The 22,152-nt window shown below is 40.3% G+C and overlaps 1 protein-coding gene across 1 annotated transcript; it reads left to right on the top strand.

Annotated features, from left to right (window-relative positions):
• Positions 1–9: 9 nt before the first annotated feature.
• Positions 10–20,296, top strand: LOC135258164 (sal-like protein 3). Its single transcript, XM_064341462.1, has 4 exons — positions 10–1,506; positions 12,066–15,116; positions 15,364–15,704; positions 17,226–20,296. Exons 1-4 carry the CDS (start codon positions 1,425–1,427, stop codon positions 17,655–17,657), a joined length of 3,906 nt encoding a protein of 1,301 aa, XP_064197532.1. The 5' UTR covers positions 10–1,424; the 3' UTR covers positions 17,658–20,296.
• Positions 20,297–22,152: the final 1,856 nt, after the last annotated feature.

Here is a 22,152-nt window from a genome sequence, read left to right as displayed (position 1 = left end):
GTCGCACAGCGCAATGGGCCACACTAAAGACTGCAGCTTAACTCTCTCGCACACATAACAACAGTCTGCACACGCGGAGATAAAGACACAGGCAACAACAGTAACATCAAACCTCTCCTTTACCGAGCGGTCATCTCGTAAAGATCCATTACACGCACTCGTCAAACTTTTATGCCCGTCTCATCTGTACATGGAATCCGAAGAGTTGGAGCAGAAAAAGGAAAGATCATACATTCTAACCTAAATGACGCTTTAATCCGGAGAAGGGAATTTGGACAGCGACTCGGGGTGACCGCACAGCCGACAGTGTATGTGGTGTCGAGAGGAAAGAGAGAGGACCTGACCCATACCGTCCAGTGTGTGCTTTTTCTCTCTTTTCTTTCTTTTCCGGTGAAAGGGAAGACTCGAAGACGTTTGCCGTCATTTGACACAACGTACGGACTGCCCGAAGGCAACCCGGTGCTCCGTTCCTGTAAAACTTTTCCAACAATTCGAAGGAGTTTATTGTTATTCTAACGGACTTCAGGAGCCTATACGAACATTAAGCGGGGCCGGCAATACAATAACTGAACTGCTGAACAGTTTTTTTTTTCTTTGCTGTTTACGTATTCAGAAAAAAACAAAAAAACACTTGCCTTCAAAAACGCTGACTTTACCCACCGTTTCACCGGGAATGAAATCCACCCGCCAGGAACTCTTGTAGCCTAATAAAGGACGACGTAAATGCACGTGAAATGTAGGAAATAACCTAAAAGGACGACTTAGTAAACAATTTTGTAGAAATAAAACTAGGAGGACCCTCATAGTCCCCGAACCAGAGAATGAGAGAACATTCATGGGACAGTCGTCAATAGAAACCAGAGAACGCGAGACAATGAATGGAAAAATATGAACTCATTTGATAAAGTCTGTATTAGTCCGTCATTATCAACGTAGCATTTAAAGCCAGTGGAACATACAACAACGATGACTGAAGTGTGGGACAGAAAAGACCAAACAAGCTCGCGATGAATCTCGAACTTAAGAGGCAAAACTCCACAAAAAAGGAAAACAGTCTGACCTTCCACAAGTGAAGACCCCCTAAGTGTAGGGCGTAATACACGGTGTATTCGTTGTCGGAGGAGGTGGACAGCGAGCAGGGAGACAGATAGTTTTGAGAGCGAAACAGCTAATTGCTGAGTCCGTCCCTCATTTCCATATCTAGTGCGTGTCCGCTGGATTTCAGCCAATCCCCCTCACACAGCACCATTAATCGCAATGCATTATTCACTATCATAATTATATACCGACATGCGCAATCCACACAACAGCAACACCAGCTAATTTCCGTAATTTTGCAACTCGACTATTTGTGAACATTTTTTTATTCGCTCGCTGCTGATGTATCTGCAAAAAGCAGAAACAAGTCTCAGCGTACCAGCAGCATGTCCCGCCGCAAGCAAGCAAAGCCACAGCATCTCAAATCGGACGAGGAACCGACACTAGCAGGGGTAGTTTCAGAAAATGGTAAGTCATTCTGGATACTCTTAATGGACGAAATATAGGGTAATATGCGACTATTTTAAAAGAATTAACAGGTCCACGCAAGTTGCACAATTTCACAAAATGTGCAGCCAACTTTTTTGAAGGCTAGATGAAACTCGCGCTACAAATGTAGCCTTTGACATCCGTTGTGATTCTACTGATAAGATACGGGCTTCAGTTGAGGGCGTTATATTTTGGTACTTTTATTGACACCGGTATAAAATGTATAAAATACTCATATTTAAATACTCGTTTTATTGAATCAGTTGGTTCAAAGGAAGTACCTACACTATTTCCATAGTATAGTTCAGTGTCGTGCCTCTCAATTGCTGCCTTGTATTCTGAGAAATCAACAAGATGTGTAGTCTTTTCAAAATCAAATAGGCCTATCATAAAATTGCTAGTGATACATTTAATTATTGACGCTAATTACCACTTTCAGTTTAAATTCTAGAAGCAGACAGAATTTAAGTCCAGAAGAGAGAGGCTGTGCCCATGGGCTAGCTCGTTAAAGTTTTTGAAGCCTTAGTTAGCCAGTCAGGGTAAGGCTTCAACCGGTTTCAACCAAGAGACCGACGAACGGAGTTAAAAATAAAGCTTAACTTTTAGCACCACTATTTCCTTTTTCTGCTGTGGAACATGATTAACACTCCATGGTTTGCGGTGTGTCTTATTTATATACCATAATGTGGTGAATTGCTGTTTACTTCTAGATGCATTCGACAGTTGCCATATAATAATATAAACAGGTTAAATTAATTGTCAGTATTAGGATTCATTAATCTCACAATGCATGATATAATACAGCTGTATGCACACGTTTAAACCCAGCCATGAGAAAGTCCGAATTACCTCAAATTTAAACACTGAGAAATTAAATGTGGCTACATTATTCGTGTCACAGAAATTTTAACGTTGCCAGTATTCTTATTTTTAAAATAAGCAAATGTAAAAATTAGATTTTTAAAAAGAGGAATGCAATCATTACACCTCACCGAGATTATGTTTAATTTTAAAGTCCGCTGTATTATTAGCGAGAATCTCTCCGATACGATGTCATGACTTTAGAGTTTGGCTAGATTATGAGTAAATGTTTAAGTAGTTTGTGGCAAGGTCAGTACAGTAGGCTCTAAGAATTTTACTTTGATTGCAGATTTCACGTACATTTTATGTGTCTTCTATGTTATTGAATTTTTCGGAATGCCTTTCAGTTTTTTTTTTTGCTGTGCATTAGCTGGTTGCCTTTTTCGCGCTAAACGTGTATGTCTTATTTTTCTTAAAACGAAGTGTAAAAAAAAGCATGTTTTCTTTTTGCTGCAAATTATACGATTTGTATTTTGTCTACTCTGTGAAGTGGAAGGGAACTCATAGTGGGAAGGAAATGGAAGACGAGATCAAGTATTATCTGATCTTTCGAATCTTTTTCCACATTTGATTTCAGTTGTTGTCGAGGTTAAAGAGAAAGCCTTGCATATGCTGGGGCAGATTAAGGGCAAAGTATCTTTTTGTCATGGTAATGTTTTTTGTTTACCTTATCACATACAATCTCGCACTTGGCTTGTTTCCTATCAGTCTCAATGACAACATGACCAGTTGAAAGGGTTTATTCTAGCGGCGTGAAAGAGTCTCTCTATGTGATTTCTATACTCTCATCTCTATGAGGAATTCAGAATAAAAAGTTATAGCAATAGAAACAACTACAACCGACTGAATACGAACACTCTCAAAACGCAAAATTGCTACCGATAAAAAGGAGTTGAAAAAAACACGTTTTGTCTAGTGGTAGTTCAGAAGTACATTGATACTCATCATTTATTACTTTGAAATTTTTTCAAATTATGTTCCTTATCCTATGTCATTTAGAAAATATTTTTGAAAATCTGCTTATACTGGTAAATGCATGTTCATCCTTATTGCATATGGATTATTATATGCAGACCTTAAGACCATAATCTTTAATACCATAATCCTATGAAGTAATTTCTACCAATTGTGTTTCACAGATGTAGTGGATGAAGAACTATGGATGAAGGCGGGTGCTTTAAAAAATGTTGGCAAGTTGAATTGACACATTCTTTCAAAATTAGAATTTATTTTACTTTGAATTGGATAGAGTTGGTGTACATATCATATCATAATTTAGAGTAATTATCTCATAACACATTTCTGCTGGCATTGTTTGCTTTTTCAATATTGCTTTGACATTTCTGGTCACATAATACATTGTAATATAATATGGTTATAAATGGTCAACTCCATACAGTATGTTTTTTTCATTCACACTCGTGTGAGTTTGGTCTGTCAAATACAGCAGTCAAATAAGATGACTTTAAGACAAATATTTTCTGTGAGGGTGTAATTATTTTTGCTTACAAAAATGTAGTCTTTCACATAGATACCATAGTGTAAAGGCAGATCCTCTTCAGAACTCAGAATTCTCCCATAATGCTGTAGTGACAAGCTGAAATCCACTGTTCCTTCACATATGTATGGGCAAGATGATATCTTTGAAGTCAGCATTTTTAGTGATGATCTTAAAAGCTACTTGGGTACCCTGGACAAATCGTTGCTGTTCCCATCTTTCTGGAGTCTTTGACAGTTCTACACCTATGACATGATTATATAGGCTATTTAAACAGAATTTAGTATATGTATATCTCTTGGTTATAAAGACAGGCTATTTTATTTTTAGATGTTTGAAAAAAATATATGGCTTGTGGTATTATTTTGCTACTATTCTATGCTAGCCATGTGGTACTTCTGAAGGCACAATTGAAATAAAAAAGAAGAAAATGCATACTGGCATACATCTCATCCATACATATGATTCTGCTTTACCAATAGGCAAATCATATTGCCTTGTTGGGCATGCATGTTATTCATTTAAAAAGTATCCAAATTAGCGAACACTAATTAGTACACAAACGGGTGAAATAACTGAGCTGATACTAATGTAACGGTTACTTGCATTTAGAGAGCATGATATTTTTTTTAAATAATTGGTTTTAGTTGATCAATTTGTGGATCAACTAAAACAGTGGTTATCTGGTGAGGGATTATTGTATCTGCACATTAACTGTTTTTACTTAAGTTCAGAAATGATTACAATTAGAAGCGAACTAAGAATGATAACCCCTCACCCTCTACCAATGCACACCACCTCATGTTAGGTGCTCGAAAGATAATCTGTCACCTGAATGGTTGTTATTTGTGATTTCATTCAGCACGAAAGGTTTGATTTCATAAGAAATATTAGAAGAATATTTAATATGCAAATTAAAGGTTAACTGTTGGACTAGGTAACATCAGGACATCAAGTGAAAGAAATGGATAATTTATATTTTTAAAGTGTATTTTAACTTGCTCATCAAATTGGTAGGTTAAGCAGCATTCTGGATGGCAGTGAAGCATTTCTAGTTTTCAGACTGTTTTTCGCCATGGTTTCTTAGAGGTAAACAGTAAAATTTAACAATATTTCCTATCCTTTGACTATCCTGACAAAACACTGATGCGTTAATTCCCGTAACAAAAATAAATGCTGTGTGAATCTGCCTTTGAGTTGGCCGCATGTAACACCGATTGTCTGAAATTTAAGATGGAATGAAAAAAAATCCTTCAGTTAGTACATCTGTCAAGAAAGAAAAGACAGGTGTCAGCAGTCGAATAGATGATTAAATATTGGTTATGTTAGCTTAGGTCCGCCGATAAACGTGATTCATTCAGTTGTGATCAATTTCTGCCCGGTGGTTCAGCTCAGAACATCAAAGCTAACAGTTCTTTATGGCGCACTAATGCATCTTGGACAACCTGTTCCGCCGATATCAATTTTGTTCAAATACGTCTGGGACACAACCAGGCCAAAATACCTGCCTCAACTCACTCTCGCTCAGCTAAAACCCCACTTCCTATTACCCAACAGCACCCAGGCAGAACAACCTATAGGGAAACTAAATTTTACAGAACGCAGGTGTATTAAAATATCTTTAACATGGAGCCTGTTCCCTAATTTCTTTCTCTTTGATAAGATCTCTGCCATGATCGCGCGGCTGTCATCTCCACTTCCCAGTTGGTGTTTAATTGGTATTTATACATTACTTAAGCCCTGGAGTCGACTTGACCTTTTTTGCGCGTCCCCTTTGTATTGGTTTTGCGTTGTTGTCAAATGTAGCACATTAGGAGCCCTTTTTGTGAGGCCTTCTAGTGAAGGTACAGATTGTATGGAACGCCAACACGCTTCTGTAGGCCTCCCTGAGCAGACGGGGGGTATCGGGGGGTCGTTAGGAGCGCTTTGATAGGGCCTGCTGACTTAACCTTTGCCTGCCTTGCCCTGCCAGGGGCGGCCGCTAGATGTCAAGCTCATAATGCAATTACCACATCTGCACCATTGACCTTGGCACCGACGGCTTGCCCGTGTTGTAGAAAGTGTTAACGCTGAGAGACAGACTTTCATCCGAGCACTTCCTCAGTACCCAGTCATTCAGAGCTGTCCCCAGGGGCCTACACCTCTGAGAACAATCTCTGTTCAGGATTCTTTTTTCCTTTTCCTGCGCTATTTGCTTTTTTTGTAATGAAAACACACACGCACAGGTATATATATATATATATATAAATATATATAATAAAGCACACACACACATATATATATTTATTTAAACCCGTAACACTTATATTGCACACACCACGCTCACACAAAAACACACCTGTATGGTTTTGATGTTGCCTTTAGTTAATTCAATTTATTTGTTTCAGTTTATGTTGATAAAGTCAAGCAGTGACATGAGATGAATGTCACCAGTGCACCAGCTTCAGGATTATGTGTTTATGATGTTGGTATAAATATTTTGGAAATGTGTTGGTAGCGCTCATATGTTTTAACAGGTTTAGTGTAACCCTTGTATCTTACCATTATTGCAAAGTCTGATATAATAGTAGGATTGTGTGTGTGTGTGTGTGTGTGTGTGTGTGTCTTACTGTGCATTTGGAAAACTCAAGAAACTTCCAGGGAGAGCAATAACAACATGGTAGTCCCTCATTTCCCTTTTTGCAGCTTTGTTTGGCTTTTGTTTTAAATCCAGCCTCACCATTTGGTGCAGGCATTAGGACCACCCACCAAGATGTGCCAAAGATGTTTCAGAAAAGCAGTGTGTACGTGTGTGTGTATATATGTAGGTATGTATGTGAGTGTGTGTGTGTATGTATGTATGTGTGCGTGTGTGTGTGTGTGTACATGTGTTTGTGTGTGTGCATGTGTGTGTGAGAGAGAAAGAGTGCACATAGATGGCTGTCTTTTAATTATAGTCAAGCACTGGAAATGTACATAAATATGATGCCCAATTAAGAGGGCCAGTCAACATGATGCAATCCAGCATCTGGGTACAAAAGTGCCATTATTGAGTACTGTATCACAAGCGTACACAAACAAATCGCTAATGTTTGGGCTGTTCCACATCTGCATACAGTGACAAAGGCCTCAGTGTTAGGAAGCAAATAGAGTCATACTGTACCCGTTAGTAAGAGGGTCCCGTCTGTGAAACAGAGAGAGCTCCCGGTGACTCCGTCACAGGTGTAAAGCCGCGGGACGCCGAGAAAGAGGAGGAGGAGTAGGAGGAGGAGGGGTTAGCCCGTCACGCACATCGCAAGAGGCTAGCTGAGAGACGAGGGACATTGTCGGCACGTTCGCAAGCACCCTCTCCCATCTACCCTTGTAACCGGGCTGTCTGTACAGGACACACGGAGCCAAGCAGTGAGAGTGTGTGTGGCTGTGTGAGTGTGTGTGTGTGTGTGTGTGTGTGTGTTTGTGGAGGGGGGGGGGGGTGGGTGGTTAGGGGCAGTGGAAAAAAAGTGTCATTCATGCAGGAATTTCTCAACATTGTTCTGCTCAGCAGGCTTCCTTATTTTCTGCCTTCTGTCTCACAGCTTGGGTCAGACCTGCAGTGATTCATCTTTCTTTTAAAGATTCCAAGCTTTCTTAAATACTTTAAAGGAATGCATTTTAAAGGAGGGGTGCAGCGCAATCAGCTCTCCCTAATTTATCGTGCTTCACGAGAGGCTGCGGGCCCCACCGTCCTGCACCCGCGTAACCTTGGAAATACGTGAACATGTGATGTCATAAGAGCGTTCCATCGTGGGACAAAAGCAGGAGCGTTTAAATGCGATTTATGTTAACGGGGCTCTGGACCTGTGGAGGAACAGACATTTATTGCATTCCATTTGCTTTCTTTCAAGAAAAGGTTTGAACAAGGGCAGAAAAAAAGAAACAGCTCTTGTAAAAAAAAAGTTGCTGTTTTCAAACCGGCGGGCCTTAAAGTGGTACCAAGTGATAGACAATCTCAAGAAATAGAGCTGATTGCTTTTTCAACATCTTGAAAGGAAGCTAAACTTTAAATAGTCATGTTTAGAATTTGAAAATAGTGATTGTGATGTGTGTGTGTGTTTGTGTGCATGTGTGTGTGTGTGTGTGTGCATCTTGTAAATTTATCTGGAAATTGTTAAGAATGGTGAGTTTGTAATTGCTCAATACATTGCTCAATAGATTACTCTGTGGCTTTTAGTTAATCAGTAGAGAGCATGAATACTTTATCTGATATAATATGTCAGATTAGTGGTTTCAATTAGCATGCCAAAGATTGCTCTGGAAGATAGCGGATACAATGATTCTAAGTCTACCATTCTTCTATTGATTGTCTTGAGCTTCATATTTGCATTTGAGAGGGGAAAGACTTTTAAAGGAATGAAAAGCGAATTGGCTTTTTATGCCCCTTTCCTTGTGCTACATGTGAATCAATACAGTTCTCTCTCTTTCTCTCAAAACACACACACACATGCACACACACACACACCAGCAGGAATTTAAAATACTCTTTTACATTTAAAAGCAAGATCTGGACGCAGCTGATATGTCATAAGCAAATATACATTTGAACGGACTTAAAAGTGTACTGCTGTCCGCTGTATTTATTTAAATGCGTTCGTTAGAACACTGGCTTTTATTGTGGCTGATAAGCTTATTGACAGAGAACTGACTGAATGTAGCGAAGGTATATTTTGAATAAAGAAAAAAAAAACTAAGAATGTATCAATAGGCCTTACAAATCCCATTGTGAAATTGTCCTTGGTGACCTGTTTAACCCACCCATTGTACCTCACAACCCTGATAACCTCCTGAAAATAAAATACCTCATAAGTTTCATTTATAGATTAAAGATTTCCTGGGTATATTTTTTTGTATATTGTTTCTAACGCACTAGCAATATAGACTGAAATTCCAAGCCCACTTGCTGCTGTTAGAATATAAATATGTTTACGCACTATAGAAAATGAAATTATACTTTAGGTTTTTTTTTTGGCCAATTATACACTATTAAACAGCTGCTGGATTTGTGATACAAATTATTTTTATTTATTAAGATCAAAGGGTTGCTTTTTCTCTTTGGTTCCCTACAAAATCTCAATATTAAAAAAATGTAATTTCACATCTGTAACACAGTTTCTCAAAGTGGTGACGTTTAATTAAAAACTTTGCGATAACATGGACAATAATAGATTAAAATTAGATATTTTAAGCACATATAAAGAATAATCATCATCTCACGTTTTGCAGAATTTTGTTCATCAGTTAAATGATCTAATTGAGTGTATTCTGCTTGTTCTTGAACGCAGTGCTCTTGGCAGTACAGTGGTTTTGCAATGGGATGTCCAGAAAAATTGTATATGTCCGCTATTTGTTCAGCATTATCTCTTTCAAATAACCATATAAAACATTTATAAAATCTGAATTTTTGCAAGGGTGCAAATACATTTTTTAATTGTCTGACACATTTTGATTTATAAATTCAATCTATTTTCTCCGAATATTTTCCAGTAGTGTGCATATCTTGCTTCTGTGTCAGTTGTGATATCAAATTGTTTTAGCTGAATTTATTGTATGGCTTATTACATGGTCAAACCAAAACACGATTGTTTCACTCTAACAAAGTGAACACAAAATTTAAATGTTGTTGATTTTGTTCAAAAGAAAAATTGTAAATACATTAGGAAAACTAAATATAAAAAATGACAATAATGCCTATGCTACTAACTAATCTGCCCTCAACAATTCCTACTAATTTAACCTGACCTTTCGACCCTCAATTATGTAAATGAGCCCTTCTGTCAGTTGATCGTTTAAAGAGATTTGTGCTTATGCGCACGTTTTTTTTCCCCATTTCCAATGCATCGTGTTATGTGCTATGAAAACACTCAGAAATGCATGATATAGATTGAAAGATCACAGTATTTCTTAACACATGCAAATATAAAGCGAGAAAATGCAAGGCTATTGAATTGAAGTATCAGTTATTGAGAAACTATTTCATGTTCCAGTTATCATATAGAAGATAATATTTATGGCTTTTTAGGTCATTTCGGTGAGTCACTCTGCATATTAAAATAAAATTATTTCTGAGAATGGCGTCAGCTGTGCCGAGGGCACCGAATAATAGCTAATAGTTCCTCCAAAGGCTTTTTTTTTGTTGATTATTAATTATATAAAATAAACCCAGACCCAAATGGTGGGAATGCCCCCATGGCAAGGAATTAGAACAGGATGATAAATTCCTTTACTAATTAATCATTTAAAGAGACCCAAGCCATAGCAAAAAAAAAAAAAAAAGAATCAAGGAAACGGGTCATCCGGCCCACTCTTTGAAATGACAATAGTGGAGTAGGAACACACTGCACCATCTTTTGAGCAGTGTGTACCAGTCTTTAATGCAGGGGAGTCACAAAGGCGGCACCACAGTGTGTGCTTGAGTACGTCGGGGGATGGCATTCAGAAACATTCGGACTGATCTGACAAGTAAAGCACTCAGAGAGCTTCCCTGTTTGAATGTGCGTGCCTTTTGTGTTTTGAGGCCTTGTTGCTTTTGAATACATTGCCGGAACAAGACAATTTGATCGTGATTATTATTTTTGCGGTGGTGAGGAAACTGTAGGATGTATTCACATGACTGAATTACAATATTATTTAAAAACAGTGTGCAGATAAAGATTAAAATAGATAAACTGCACAAAACACGTCATTTTAATTAGTATTTTTGTTTGATTTAAATCTAAACAGCAATTGTGCCATGTTTTTACCTCGGTTTTATTTGTGATTACCAAAAATAATCAAGCGTCATAACTGTGATTATTTATGTGGCCAAACAAAAATGTCATGAAGTGAAATGTCACAGAAACCATGTTCACAAAAAGGATCTTCATGTCATGGTGGCATTCAGCACTCTGTAATTCAGCACATTTTCTTTTACTGTCAGTTTTCACATGTCAAACTGTCAGATTATCCATTACTATCTTGAGAGTGACACAGCTGGGCTACAGAACAATGCATGTGTCTTGTTTGCAATAGGTAAAATAAAGCAAGACATTTTCATATTGTCTGATTAAGTTGGATGGTTTCAGATGATATAGCTAGTGTTAGAGCTAAAGTGGCGATGAAGACTGTCATGAATGTAGAAGGAACACAACAGAGAATAATTAAAGTGCCATCTGCCAGAGATCTGCTACAGATCTATAGAAACATATGACAAGTAGACATAAATGTTGCTCTTGCTGGTTTCTCGATCCTGTGCAGTGACATATTTGATCAGGTGTGAATTAGAGCTGTGTTCATTGAACATGCTTGTTACATGGTGGATGATGACAACACAAGCAAGAGGAAGTGGCTTCTTATAACAGTGATTAAACATATGCAACTAATTAGTGGCTTTTCTGCCATGGCACTAGCATGTAATTTGTTGAGTCCTTTTTTTTGAAAGAAAAAAGAAAGTAGGTACCAAAGAACTTGATGTTTCCTCTCTTAAAAAGAGAATGTCTCTCATTTGTGAATGAAAAAAAAATGCAACTTTTATTTCTCAACTTCATTGTATGTCAGGATAAATATGGAACATTCATTTTTGGATATTAACTATACGAAAAACCTATATTATTATTCTCAAACTATAAATTCCTGTTCTATGTAGTTGCTAAGGTTAAGTGTACCTGCTGCTTTAAACACAGAGGTTACATATTAGTTTGGTAATGTTAAGTGAAGTGGCAAAGGCATTTCGAATTCTGGTGGAAATGAGGATGCTTGATAGCAAAGGAGAATCCTAATGAGTCTATCAAAGACTTGATTTGTACCCAACAGACAAGGCAGCTGTGAATTGTATGAAAATATTGGAAATCAATAGTGTCTATGGAATTTCATTAAGCGGCAGTATCCACAATTGATAGGCCCTCATAATTTGATGGATTGTGCAAAGAAAATTATTAGCTGGGTATAAGGAGAGGGATAGAATACACAAACTGGGTCTTGAGAATTGGTGAAGTAGGGCAATTTGTTCAGAGTAAAAAAAAAATATTGATTTTGGTTATGTTAAAAAAGAAAAAAAAGGTTAAATCTTAGCAGGGGCTGTTGTGTAGAATCCCTAATGAATTTCTCCTGATTTATTTTCTTCTTTTCTTGTCCTTGCCCCCCTCTCCCCCTCCCAATCGCACTCTTCAACACCCTCCCCCCTTTGCAGCAGCTCCGGGGGAAGGAGTGGACGATGCAGACAGTGGGAACGAGAGCCGGAGCGGGAGTGAAGAGACCCACGTGTGCGAGAAGTGCTGCGCCGAGTTCTTCAAGTGGTCTGACTTCTGCGAGCACCTGAAGAGCTGCACCAAGAACCCCCTGGTTCTGATCGTGAATGAGGACGAGGCGACGCCCGACACGCAGGAGTACCCTGCCGAGCTGTCCCCGGCTCCCAGCTGCCCGAGCGACCCGGCCGAGAGCGAGGACGCCGACGACAGCCGAACGGCCACCGAGGGCGACGATGGGTGCGCGGAGCTAGCGCTCCAGGGCGTGGCCGAGAAGGAGGACGAGCCCATGGAGGTGGAAGAGTCCCCCGAGAAGACGGTCGAGCCGGAGGAACCGGAGGCCTCGTCCCCGCCGGACGTTCCCCTACCTCAGATCGACGCCCCATCCTCTCTGACCAGCTACGCCATGCCAAACACTAACGTGACCCTCGAGACCCTCCACAGCACCAGGGTGGCCGTGGCCCAGTTCTCTCAGAGCTTCCGGGCAGTGACCGGCGGGGTGCCCACTGTGGCCATCCCCATGATTCTGGATCAGCTGATGGCACTGCAGCAGCAGCAGATACACCAGCTTCAGCTCATTGAGCAAATCCGCAGTCAGGTCGCTATGATGAACAGGCAGCCCCTGCAGGCTGCCTTGGCCTCCTCCTCCACCTCCTCCGCTGGCCCCCAGGGCCCCTCCTCAGTCCCCACCCCAAGCCAGCTCCAGCTGCAGGGCTTCATCACACCCCCTGTCCACCAGCTGCCCATTAGGATGCCCCCTTCGGTTAACGGGCAAACCTCTGTTTCACTAACGTCTGCCCTGGAGGGCCCACAGTCCCGAGTCTCGCAGGCCAGCAACGGGCAGTCCAACCCAGGGATAAACAACAGCACTTCGGTCTCGGTCGGATCCAGCCTCCCTCCTTCTGGCTGTGGCACAATCTCCTCTTCTCTGCTGCCCCCCTGCTCTCTCGCAAGTACGCACACAAACGGTGGGGGAAGTGCAACTGGCAGCTCCTCCTCCTCCCAACCGCGCCACTCATCGAGCCCCCCCTCGCTGGGGCACAGCAGCCTCCTCAGCTCATCTTCCAACTTGCCACTGCTACCTCAGAGCTCCTCCAGTAGCGTCATCTTCCCTAACCCACTGGCCAGCATCGCTGCCACCGCCAACGCCCTGGACCCGCTCTCCGCTCTGATGAAGCACCGCAAGGGGAAGCCGCCCAATGTCTCGGTGTTTGACACCAAGCCCAGCTCTGAGGACCCCTTCTTCAAGCATAAGTGCAGGTTCTGCGCTAAGGTGTTCGGCAGCGACAGTGCCCTGCAGATCCATCTGCGCTCTCACACCGGGGAGAGACCCTTCAAATGCAACATCTGTGGTAATCGCTTCTCCACCAAGGGAAACCTGAAGGTTCACTTTCAGAGGCACAAAGAGAAGTACCCCCACATTCAGATGAACCCTTACCCGGTACCAGAATACCTCGACAATGTGCCCACAAGCTCTGGCATCCCGTATGGGATGTCTTTGCCACCTGAGAAGCCTGTGACCACCTGGCTGGACAGCAAGCCTGTATTGCCGACCGTCCCCACCTCAGTGGGCCTCCAGCTCCCCCCCACTTTGCCCAGCATGGGGGGCTACAGTGATTCTCCAAGCCTCACACCCTTAAGCAGGTCACCACAGAGACGCTCCCCCGATTCAAGCGAATGCACGTCCTTGTCTCCCAACCTCATCAATGCTGAGACTAGTCTGTCTGCAGCTTTGGAGTCTCCGCAGCCTAACCTCATTCCAGATGGGCCCCCTGTCCTGAAACCAGAGGGGATTCACCTGCCCCCCACCTGCACGACTAGGCTGGGAGAGAGCACTGCCACAGTGACTCAAGTCACCCTGTCGGCTACCGTCACAACCACGACTACAACCTCACAGGTTGCCGAACCCATCACCCCGCCCTCCTCAGTCTCCAACCCTGTACTTCCAATGATTTCTGATCAGTTCAAGGCTAAGTTTCCTTTCGGGGGCCTCCTTGACTCTATGCAAACTTCAGAGACTTCGAAGTTGCAGCAGCTGGTGGAGAACATCGACAAAAAAATGACCGACCCCAACCAGTGCGTCATCTGCCATCGCGTGCTCAGCTGTCAGAGTGCCCTGAAGATGCACTACCGCATCCACACAGGGGAGAGGCCCTTCAAATGCAAGATATGCGGCCGGGCGTTCACCACTAAAGGCAACCTGAAAACACATTTTGGTGTGCACAGGTCCAAGCCCCCTCTACGGGTCCAGCACTCATGCCCCATCTGTCAGAAAAAGTTCACCAATGCCGTGGTCCTGCAGCAGCACATCCGCATGCACATGGGAGGTCAGATCCCCAACACTCCTTTGCCTGAGGGCTTCCAGGACATGGACACTGAACTTTTTGACGAAAAGAGCTTAGATGATATGAGCAGCTATGATGACGATCTGCTGGATGAAATGGAGCAGTCCATGGAGGACGAGGCAGAGTTCAAGGATGGAGACTTCGACCCCTCCAAACCCCTCCTCCCTTACTCCTGCATGTCTCCGAACTCCCCGCCCTCTGTAATCTCCAGTATTGCTGCCCTGGAAAACCAAATGAAGATGATTGACTCCACCGTGAACATGACCCACTGTTTTGGTGGGCTCAAGTCAGCGACAGAGAACGGTTTCATGGAGAATGATCGCCTGACAAATGACTCTTCCTCAGCAGTGGGTGACCTGGAGAGCCAGAGCCCTGGGAGCCCTGCAATGTCTGAGTCCTCTTGCTCCATGCAGGCCCTGTCTCCTGCCCCTAGCCACGCTGAGAGTCTTCGCTCCAAGTCGCCAGGTGCCAACATCCCTGACGGGACTCAGGAGACACCTGCCACTGTCAAGTCGGAGAAATCAGAGACTCCCTCACCCGCCCCTGTGCCTGAAAATGGAGGGGCACTTGATCTAACTGCTACCCCACCCGGCAGACCCTTCATCAAGGAGGAGAGTCCGTTTGGAATGCTGTTTCTGAGCAGAGATCGTGGTAAGTGTAAAGACATTAACTGCAACAACTTGATTCCTGTGGGCTTCCAAAAATGTACTAAAAATGCAGAAGGGTATTCATACATTTGCATGATCTGAGATCAAGTGTGCATGCAGAACTTATAACACATAAACAGAAAAAGTAATACGATGTTTTTACTAGATTTTGCTCTAGGCCTGAATGTAAGCAAATAGAATAACATGAAAATAATACTAACTGAGACATTTCAAACCTGTTTCTGTTCTAGGCCCAAGCCAAAGCACTCCGAGTCTTGTTACCACCGCACCCAGCATGATCAAAATTGAGATGAACGGGCACAGCAAGCCGGTCCCCATAAGCGAAGGCCAACATCTGCCGGTTGGCATCCAGGTTTCCGTGGCACCCCAGACAACAATGAGCCCCAGCATCACGCCCATGCTGGCGCCGCCACCTCCCCGCCGGACCCCCAAGCAACACAACTGCCACTCGTGCGGGAAGAACTTCTCCTCCGCCAGTGCCCTGCAGATTCACGAACGCACGCATACTGGTGAAAAGCCTTTCGGCTGCACAATCTGCGGTCGAGCGTTTACCACAAAAGGAAACTTGAAGGTACAGTCTGAAGCTCTTGTAAATAATTACTGATGTGTTAAGCACTATGTCCTATCATTAATTAGATTGTCATTTATTAAGAATTAAGATTCATGCAGTGTAACGGATGCTAATCTGGTATATTTATTTGTTGTTTGAGAAGAGAGACCGATGGGAAATTTTCTGTTTTATTTCTCATTCCCTATAAAATGACAAATGATTGAAGACACTACCTTTAAGTACAATCATTAAATTGAGATTTTTTTAATTATACAGAAAATATGGTTAATTGTCCTACTGTCCTTCTAGTAAAGGAGCTGGTAGTTTTATTATTTTAATATTATGATAATAAATAATGAAAACATTTAGAAAATGTTTTTTGTTAATCTATTTCAGGAATTTATGCAAATAACTGATACGTTTACAAATAATTTAGTAATTTTTTGCTGACACATTATATATGGATTCAAAATTATAATTTGATGGGAAATATATAAACACAGTGATATATTCATAAATATTTTTTGTAGCTCAGCATTCATTTTTAAAACCATAACCATAATCGTTAGAGGGAAATACATGTTTTTAAATTAATTTTTTTCCAAAAAACAGTGTGACGTGTGTTACTATTTTATAGAAATTATAATTTGTTCGCTTCTGTGAAAATCATTCATGTAACCTTTGTTTACTTTATGAGCAATAATAATACTATCAATTTGTTATTATAATTATCAGTAATATTAATTAGTTTTATCCACGGAAAAACTAATTACATTCTAATTAATTTTTATTTTTTATTTTCATAAATTAACAAATATGTACATAACAAATACATGTTTCACATCAACATATGAGACTTACTTAACAAAATTCCTTTTCTTTAGGTTTTTTATTCTATTAATAAGAAAACATTTTGCTGCCCAAAGCATTTTAGCATGCCTTGTGAAGGTTTTGCATATCTTCATCTGCTGCTGTTATAGATGTATGTCTCTTCATCAAAATTAAAATAGTAAAATTGCTTACTAGTAATGATATGTTGGCATACTAGCAAGTTTTGGCATCTTTAACTGTCTTTTAACAGTTCAACACCATATTTCATCCCTCTTTCACCTCAGTTCTGCAATAATGCTGTACAAAAAAACAAGCTTACAAAAGTGTTTCACAATATCTTTTTTATCATTTGATGCATTTTATTAGAGTAAATTGCATTACATTATGAGTGATAAATATCAATGCTTCTGTTAGACTCGCTAAAAAGATGACTTAAAGGGGGGAAATTATTTTGAAAAGTGATGAAAACATCAAGAGTACCTTCATAAATAGTGCTTTAAATGTGAATAATTCAGTAATAGTTTAAATTCTGTTGGTAATTGAATGTCTTTATTTCCGCAATCAAAAAGAAAAATGATACCTCTGTTAAAGCAGAGTCCAAAAGCTGAGATTTTTTTTGGAAGGAGGGAAGCAAATCTGAGTTCTGATATCAGGTCTGATATTTTTAATTTTTTTTTGTTGCTTTTTTGCTTTCTAAATCCCTTCACACAGGTTCATATGGGTACTCACATGTGGAACAATGCCCCTGCCAGGAGGGGGCGCCGCCTGTCAGTGGAGAACCCCATGGCTCTGCTGGGCGGCGATGCCATGAAATTCGGCGAGATGTTCCAGAAGGACTTGGCAGCACGGGCCATGAATGTGGACCCCAGCTTCTGGAACCAGTACGCCGCAGCCATCACCAACGGCCTGGCCATGAAGAACAACGAGATCTCTGTCATCCAGAACGGTGGCATTCCCCAGCTTCCTGTCAGCCTGGGTGGGGGCGCCATCCCCTCGCTGGGGAGCCTCTCCGGCGGCATGGACCGGGCGCACACCGGCAACAGCCCCCCCATGATCGGCCTGGAAAAATCCGGGATGGAGGTGGGACCCGGCCGCCCATTTTCTAGATTTATCGAGGACAACAAAGAGATCGGGATCAATTAATAAAGCAAAGGAGGGTAAGGAGAAAGGAAAGGAAACAAAAGAACAAAAACAAGACTGCTTTAAGATGCAGAAGGCAACCGTTTCAACTCTATGTACTATATTATGTACAGACTATGTTTTTTCGGTTTTTGGAACTATAGTATTCGGTATTTGGTAGAGATTGGTCTATCCTGCTCATTGCTCCTTGCTGTCTTTCTCATGCAAAGAATACATTGTTTCTTGTTTGAGAATCTGTTGTCTTGCAAGATTTGCATGGTACTTCTTTGGTTCCTATCAGTATGTTTGACTGCATTTGAGGATTTTGTTTTACCCTAAATATCTTTACGCATTTGATGAACTAGCCTCTAATTTGTTAGGCTGAAATGATGAAAGAGGTCTGGGTTTTCACTGCGCAGAGTGACTGGCCTTTGTCTAGTTCCTTTGTGGTTCATGGATGCTTTTTACATAAGGACCTTGAACTTATGAGGTTAAAGTACATTGTTTTAGTGCTCGCCTAATATTTTTTCTCATGAAGTAGAAAACTTGAAAACTGTTTAAACTATTTTAATCTTTACATTTAGTCCCCCGACATTGTCTTATATTAATGTCAAGTGTCTTTAGTATTTATAATATTGAAAAAAGCGGGTATAAGAAAATATATTTAATAGCCCCAACATTTTATTGATCTTTTTTTTTTTCTTAACTGCAGACTTAAAATATAAATGTCTCTTTCAATAAAGACAAAAATGTCATTTCATCTGAAAAAAGGGAACATTGTGAAGTCTTATTTGGAAATCTGGCATGATCGTGTGTACCACCATGGTACAAGTAGAATTTGAGGTATTGTAAGCTGCTATTTTGACATTTGTGGTATCACTAGGCAACATTTGTAAAATTGTCTGAAAGAATATTTTCTAATAATTACAGACAAATCTTAAATGACCATCTGTGTATACCTTGTGGTACATTTATGTCTAAAATGAAAGACATCCTATTCATTGTTTTTGTGTATGCACTTTTTAAGCAAAAGGTTTGTCTGTAATTTCTAACCTGTGACCAAGCTATCACATGTCATTTTAATCTCTGCGATTTGTGCTTTTGCCAAGTCATAGCTTCTTCCCCTACATCTTCAAGACAGTTTTTGATATAGTATCATTAACGAAAGGAAAATGTTGCTTATTTGCAATTATTTTTACCCTCGTTTGATTCTTAAGCCTAAATGTGGTTGTCCAGCTTTTTGACAGAGCACTTTTAATGCAGACCAGATCTTGCATTTTCCCTAATGAGATGACAAGGAATTTGTAAAAATGAAAAATTCACAGGGGCATCATAAAAGATACATGTTCAAAGAATAAAAAAACCCTGTATAATCATTATATATCACACTTCAAATTATTTTGACCACTTTAAAACTTTGACTGATTCGATAGCAATGCTTTCATCAATTATATATTATTTTTGGGTAGCATAAGCATAGAAATAGCCGGAAATCTCACATTGTTGGCTTTCCCTCCACTCCCAAGTAAAAGACTGAATTACTTAAAACTTTAACTAACCGTGTATGATTTTGTATACTACCTCATTTTTTTGTTGTTTTGGGTCAGCATACAGCATGGTGGAATTGAAGAATAAGGAAAACTTCCTCATGTAACCAACTGTACGAGTAAACCGTGATATTGTAACATCAAAGCTCGGGGGGTGACCCCTTTTCCCCCTTTAATGAAAAACAGGACACAAACCCCCAACAACCTTTTTTTCTGACTCTGGGATGGGACGAGTAATCTCATTTGAGGACAATCACATGTAAGAATTGCTCCGGTTTAAGGAGATGTCCTGCTGTCTTGTGATTTACTAATTTAAAAAAAAAGAAAAACACAGCAGCAACAACTAAACGATGACACAATTTTTGAATATTTCTGCAGTATGTTTACTTTTACCAGAAAAAAGTGAGGAATCAGCACATAAGCAATGATTCTTTGTGTGTCATGTGAAATCTTATTGCCGTTACTGGGATGAGAAAATGTACACAGGATGTGACTGACACAAAAACGTTGGATGGCAAAATAATGCTGTATTGAATCTGATGGATGACTGATTGTTGAAAGTACAGCTCAGACCGGGACCCATTTTGTTTTAAGAAGCGGGGGTGGGGGTTCTGAATGTTCCTCCCAGCATGGTGAAAAGAGACTATTTTTATACTGTGATACCATGAGGAGTAGGAGGCCTCCTCTACCCCTGAACTGCTTGGGAATTGAAATTCAGATACAATATTTTTAATTGGTATAAACCTTCGTGGCTTGACACATCTACTGAGTGAAATGGATGTCGTAGTCTAGGTTACTATTTTTGTCATGTGAAATTGAATAAAATCCAGGAAGCTAATATTACACTAGAGGTTTCTGGACTTTTTGAATAGGCTTTGTTTGGGCTGCAACATTTTAAGAGCTGCTTATGTGGCAAAGTACAATCCTGTTCCCAAAATTTTCCACTTGTGTTTCTGGTTCTGGTACACAATGTGCAAAGCTGTTGTCCTGTTGTACACGTATGAGGATTCGATATGGACAAACATGCTGGCACTTCAAGCAGGCAGAATTAGTATGCTGCCCTGGCAGTTATATCAGTCATTAAAGTTTCTGTTGATGCGTCTTTCTCTTTGTCAATTCAAGCCTCTCTATCACTGTCTCTCTCAAATATGAATAATGGATGAGTCAATCTTAGTATAATCCTCTCTGTTCTGTTTTAACCTAATAAGCATAACCTGTTCTTTTAAAAATTCCACGGCCCACCCACCAAAATTCCACAATGCAGTCTTTGGCCACAGAATAAGACACAGTTTGTGATTTCTAACAACAAGCAAAACACTGAGCACTTGAAACACACAAATGCGAGGCAAACAAATCAATTTCAACCTCCTCCCAGGGGGAAAAAAGAAAAAAAAATCCAGAATCAATATCTTTCACAGCTCCCTTGAAATGATTACAATCCATTTAATTATTCAGAAACAAGCTATCCGATTATTAACATTTTTGACTTTTATTGTGGAAAATTTCACAGACAGAGAACAAATCACAGGCTTATTTGGATATGTGGCAGTCTGAGTTCAGGAAGTGACTCTTATGGGAGAAATAAGGGACTGCACATGTACAGTCCTATCTGGTGAAGGGGCATGTTGTATTCCCCATTTCAAAAGAACCCCAGTTGCTGTTTCAGTAATTGCTTCCAAATTTAGCCCCAGACATGTTCTTAAAATTAAATTGTTTGTTTCTTTATTTGTTTAAAGCTATAGTGCTGAACATGTTTCACCCTGTTTTCTCCACCTGACATCACATTCTTGATAGCAAAGGTGTCAGACATCTGTGTGAAAACATCTGATAGGCATTAATGATTTCATTAAAAATGTCAATTGCTCATACACACATTTGTCCTTTTATAAATATAAACCTTATACTTATTTGCTTGGCATTTCATTTATTGAGCTCCTACTGTTTGAATTACACAATAGTATTTCATACAATGCAAGTCAAATTGAAAAACTGAAGACATGTTATTGTGATTCATATTTAGCCACATTATGGCTGAAAACCATACATTCTCTGAGTGTGAATGCTTCAAGCCACTAAAAACAGACAAAGAAGACACAGAACAAAACGAGTATCCTGACAGACTTGGTCACCATATTTAACATACTTGACAGGATAAAAGCATCTCTAAAATATAAAATGCCATTATCTGCATTTCCATCAGACTACATTTCTTCGCATTTAATGTAGAGGGCCAACAAACTGTTTTAGATGAAAAGAAGAAATAATTTTCACACTGGTTTAATGCACAGACAAAAATAATTTTCACATTGGTTTTAGTGCACAGGCAAGGCTTCATCCCTTCACTTTTGGTACCAGCTATATCCTGAATCCCTGGACTTGTGGAGCCCCCCCCCCTCCCACATACACATGTTTTTATGGAACATCAGATGAATGGAAGTATCCTTTTGGGAATAAATAGGAGTGGATGAGATCCTGATTCCCAGACGTTGCAGCTGATTAAATCATTTATAAATCTTCAGGACCTGGACAAGACCAACCGAACCCAGGCTGGTTCGATTTTTTGGAAACGTTCCTTTGCCCCCAAAAAAGTGAAAGAATATAATTAGCTAGCATCTGTTCTCCAACTCACATTTAATGGGACCTTTTGTAAAAAAAAAAAAACAGAAAAAAACAGGACAATTACATTGCTATGCTGATATTATCTTCGCTTAATGCGTTCAGTTAATGAGCAGAGGAATGCACTTCGAACATGAGATTGGGCAAATAATATTAAAGGAAAAAAAACAAGGAGACATTTACAAGAAATGGGTGGAAAGAAAGAATGCATAAACCACATTAAGTCCTTTAGAAAAGCCTGGAATTCTGAGATATTCAGCTTTTGCTCACACTCATGACCTACAGTGTGACACATATGTGCATTCGCTTTTTCTAAGGGATGCGATCAGTCCTCAGTACTTTTCATGCTCCTAATC

Source organism: Anguilla rostrata, chromosome 1 (assembly GCF_018555375.3).
Source record: "Anguilla rostrata isolate EN2019 chromosome 1, ASM1855537v3, whole genome shotgun sequence".
NCBI classification, from domain to species: domain Eukaryota; kingdom Metazoa; phylum Chordata; class Actinopteri; order Anguilliformes; family Anguillidae; genus Anguilla; species Anguilla rostrata.
This window is presented reverse-complemented; position numbering and strand designations above follow the sequence as displayed.